At 34.8% G+C, this 2,853-nt stretch overlaps 2 protein-coding genes across 2 annotated transcripts; one reads left to right on the top strand and one right to left on the bottom strand.

The window, feature by feature from the left end:
- EIN_377800 (hypothetical protein) lies at positions 1 to 1,706 on the bottom strand (the record flags this gene model as incomplete). Its single annotated transcript, XM_004182813.1, has 1 exon — positions 1 to 1,706. A coding segment is annotated over one exon (1,706 nt), but the record flags the coding sequence as incomplete, so codon positions are not given.
- Positions 1,707 to 1,969: 263 nt separating this feature from the next.
- EIN_377790 (hypothetical protein) lies at positions 1,970 to 2,830 on the top strand (the record flags this gene model as incomplete). Its single annotated transcript, XM_004182812.1, has 1 exon — positions 1,970 to 2,830. A coding segment is annotated over one exon (861 nt), but the record flags the coding sequence as incomplete, so codon positions are not given.
- Between the last annotated feature and the right edge of the window lie 23 nt (positions 2,831 to 2,853).

Genomic DNA, 2,853 nt, shown 5'->3' with positions numbered 1-2,853 from the left:
TTCTTGTTTTTACCTTTTGTGGAAAACATCACATCCTTTTCTTTCTCATAGAACAAGTCGACTGAGTTAAATGGAATGTGTATTCTGCTCAAAAACTTTGAATTGAGGTTCACTTTCAAATTAACGAGATTACATTGTTCCAAGTTCTCCAGTTTTGTTGTTTCATCACATTTCAGGACTTGGAGAAGTTGCAAATTTGTAGGCAACACAACGTCTTTTGAACAGCAGTGTTTCATTCTGAATTCCGTCAATAAGAATAGTTGTGATAGATTCCACTTTTCTGGGGTGTTACACTTCTTCATAGAGAAGAACTGAAGTGAAGTTGGCAGACTGATTTGTTTTAAAAACGTTGTTTTGTTGAGACACAAAGACACCAAATGAATAGTGTCAAATGTGCAGCACGGGGACATCAAACTTTTCAGTTTAATAGAAGTGAGTGTATTTGGAAATTGTTCCACGATAAATAACATACAATTTTGAGCTTTAAAAGTTGATAATCTTGGGAAGAGGTGCTCAAACTGCCTTACCCTAAATGAGCACTTATCTACAACAAATTTTGTGATTGGTAATTTCGGCAAATTAGTTATTTCAGAGATGTTCATTGACTCCACTCTCAATGTTCTCAGTGTTGACACCTCTGTGATATTACCAAGTTCTGTGAATGAATTCACAAATGTGTTATTCAGCACCAACACCTTCAAATTATTTGGTATTAAAAATGGCAGATGTTTCAATGAACTTTTAGTTGTTAAATAAAGTTTGGTCAGAGCTGTGTACATTGAAATATCTCTGCACCCAATATCGTTAAATGGTGGAATGACCATTTCACAAAATGTCAATTCGTGTACCTTTGAAAGGAATGTATTTGACATGGGAATTTTCCCAACTAATGTGAAGTTGGTATTTTCAAGAAAATTCAAATCGACTAAATCGTTTGATTTTGTAACAAAACTGACATTAGAAAATAAATACAGTTTGTTCAATGTCAAAAATGAGTTGAAAAAAGTCGAGGAACAGTCCACCTTTACTTTCAATGAATCTGATGACAACAAAATGTTATTATGATGACACATCTCTAAATTCTCAAGTAGAAACCCAAAGCTTTGAATAACAAAAAACGCATTTGTGTTCTTCACAATACCACTGTAAAGGTCTTCTTGTGTGAAAGCTGGTGAGTCGAAAAAGAAGGCCAATTGTGTTGTTTGGTTATTTGTTTTGAAAGTGTCACATATCTTATTAATAGTCATACGCGCTTGTATAGAGGTATTCACCTGTCTAAAGAACAACTTTTTGAGGAAAGGAAATCGGGATGTAAAAAGTGCTGGACAAGTACATGAACCCACTTTTGGGCACACCAATACAAAGAAAATGTCGATGATTTCTAAGTGAATAGACTGAGTGGCCAAACACTCTATAAATGTGTTAAGAACTGCACCTCCTCGATTTTTCATTATTTTGACGGAAACAATATTTTCAAAGCAATTTTTGTTGAATGTGAAGACATCACACGTCTCCACGGCTATAGTAACTGTTTGATAAAAAGACGTTGGTCTTAATTGTTCATAGGAATAAACAACTCTTTGTTCGGGTAATGTGCGAATTGTGTGGTTCACCCACCAAGAATATTTCATGTTTATCATAGCAAGTAAGTGGCTTGTTTCGCGGTCTAAAAAGTAAACAAGCTTTTTGACAGATTTCATATCCATTGAAATAATATCAAAAATGGTTGAACTCGTTTGTCGCCATAAAAATGTCTTCTCTTCTATTTATTAACAAGTTTTAATTAATTTAATTAATATTTTACTAGTCCTTATTCTATTGATTGCTATTATAATAAATTATAATATATAGCATTTGTATAGTATATTTGAAAGTATAGTATATTAGTTAATGTAATATAGTACAAATTGCTTTTTGTATTCTTATTAGTTAAAGAATTAAATGAATACAATTGAACTTGATAAATGATATGAAACAGCTCCATTCACGTAGAGGGAGCGCTGCAACAGCGTCTTCTTTTCCGGGATATAAACAATCCTTTTTTAGTGTGAGGTCGTTTGAGGCAAACACTTTATCTGAGCATTGGGGTGTGGTGTGGGGGTCTTTTGAGAACGTCTTGAGGGAGAGCACTACTCATAATTACCTCAAAGATGTTGTATGGAAAACAGTCATTAAAATCCCTTTTCGAGACAATTCACATATCTTTCTGTTCACTGTTGTGTCGTGCCCGGAAGAACAAAACAGAAGAGTTACTTTGATGTATGGCGACAATACTTTTGACACAACCGTTTCGAATAAATTTCAAGCATTTGGGATGAACCAGTACTTCAAGTCTATTCCATTAAAACAGAACATCTTGGTTGACTCGCCACCAGAAATAAGAGTACAAACAACTCATATTCCTACTTACTACCAATACGAAATTGGAACAACTATCATACACGATAAGGAATATGACAAAGTCATCTTTGCGATTCATATACCTTTCATGGTGTCGGGTTCAAATGACTACCCTGTTATTATTGTTACTATTGGCGTTGATCTTCCTAAAGGTGTTTGCAACCAAATGATCTTCAAAGATTCGTTTTACGACTACGTCAATCAAATTTTCTTTCAGTTTCAGCTCGCAAATGTGACAGAAGAGCCTGCAGAGGCGTGCCAATATTTGAAATCGCGAGCGGAGGAATTGATGAGTAAAATCGACGAGTTCATCGACCAATCGGAGAAGAAAATGCGGTTCAATTACCTTGAAAACTTTGTCGATGGTTCTGTGTATGATAACAGCAAGTTCATGTGTTGTTACTCTCTGGGTATATCCAACCTTTACACCGTATGTGTACACACTCTTTAGAT

The sequence above is a fragment of the Entamoeba invadens genome, assembly GCF_000330505.1.
Source record: "Entamoeba invadens IP1 unplaced genomic scaffold scaff_1105074724957, whole genome shotgun sequence".
Taxonomy (NCBI): Eukaryota; Evosea; order Mastigamoebida; family Endamoebidae; genus Entamoeba; species Entamoeba invadens.
The sequence above is the reverse complement of the archived record's forward strand: the minus strand, read 5'-3'. Positions and strand labels throughout refer to the sequence as shown.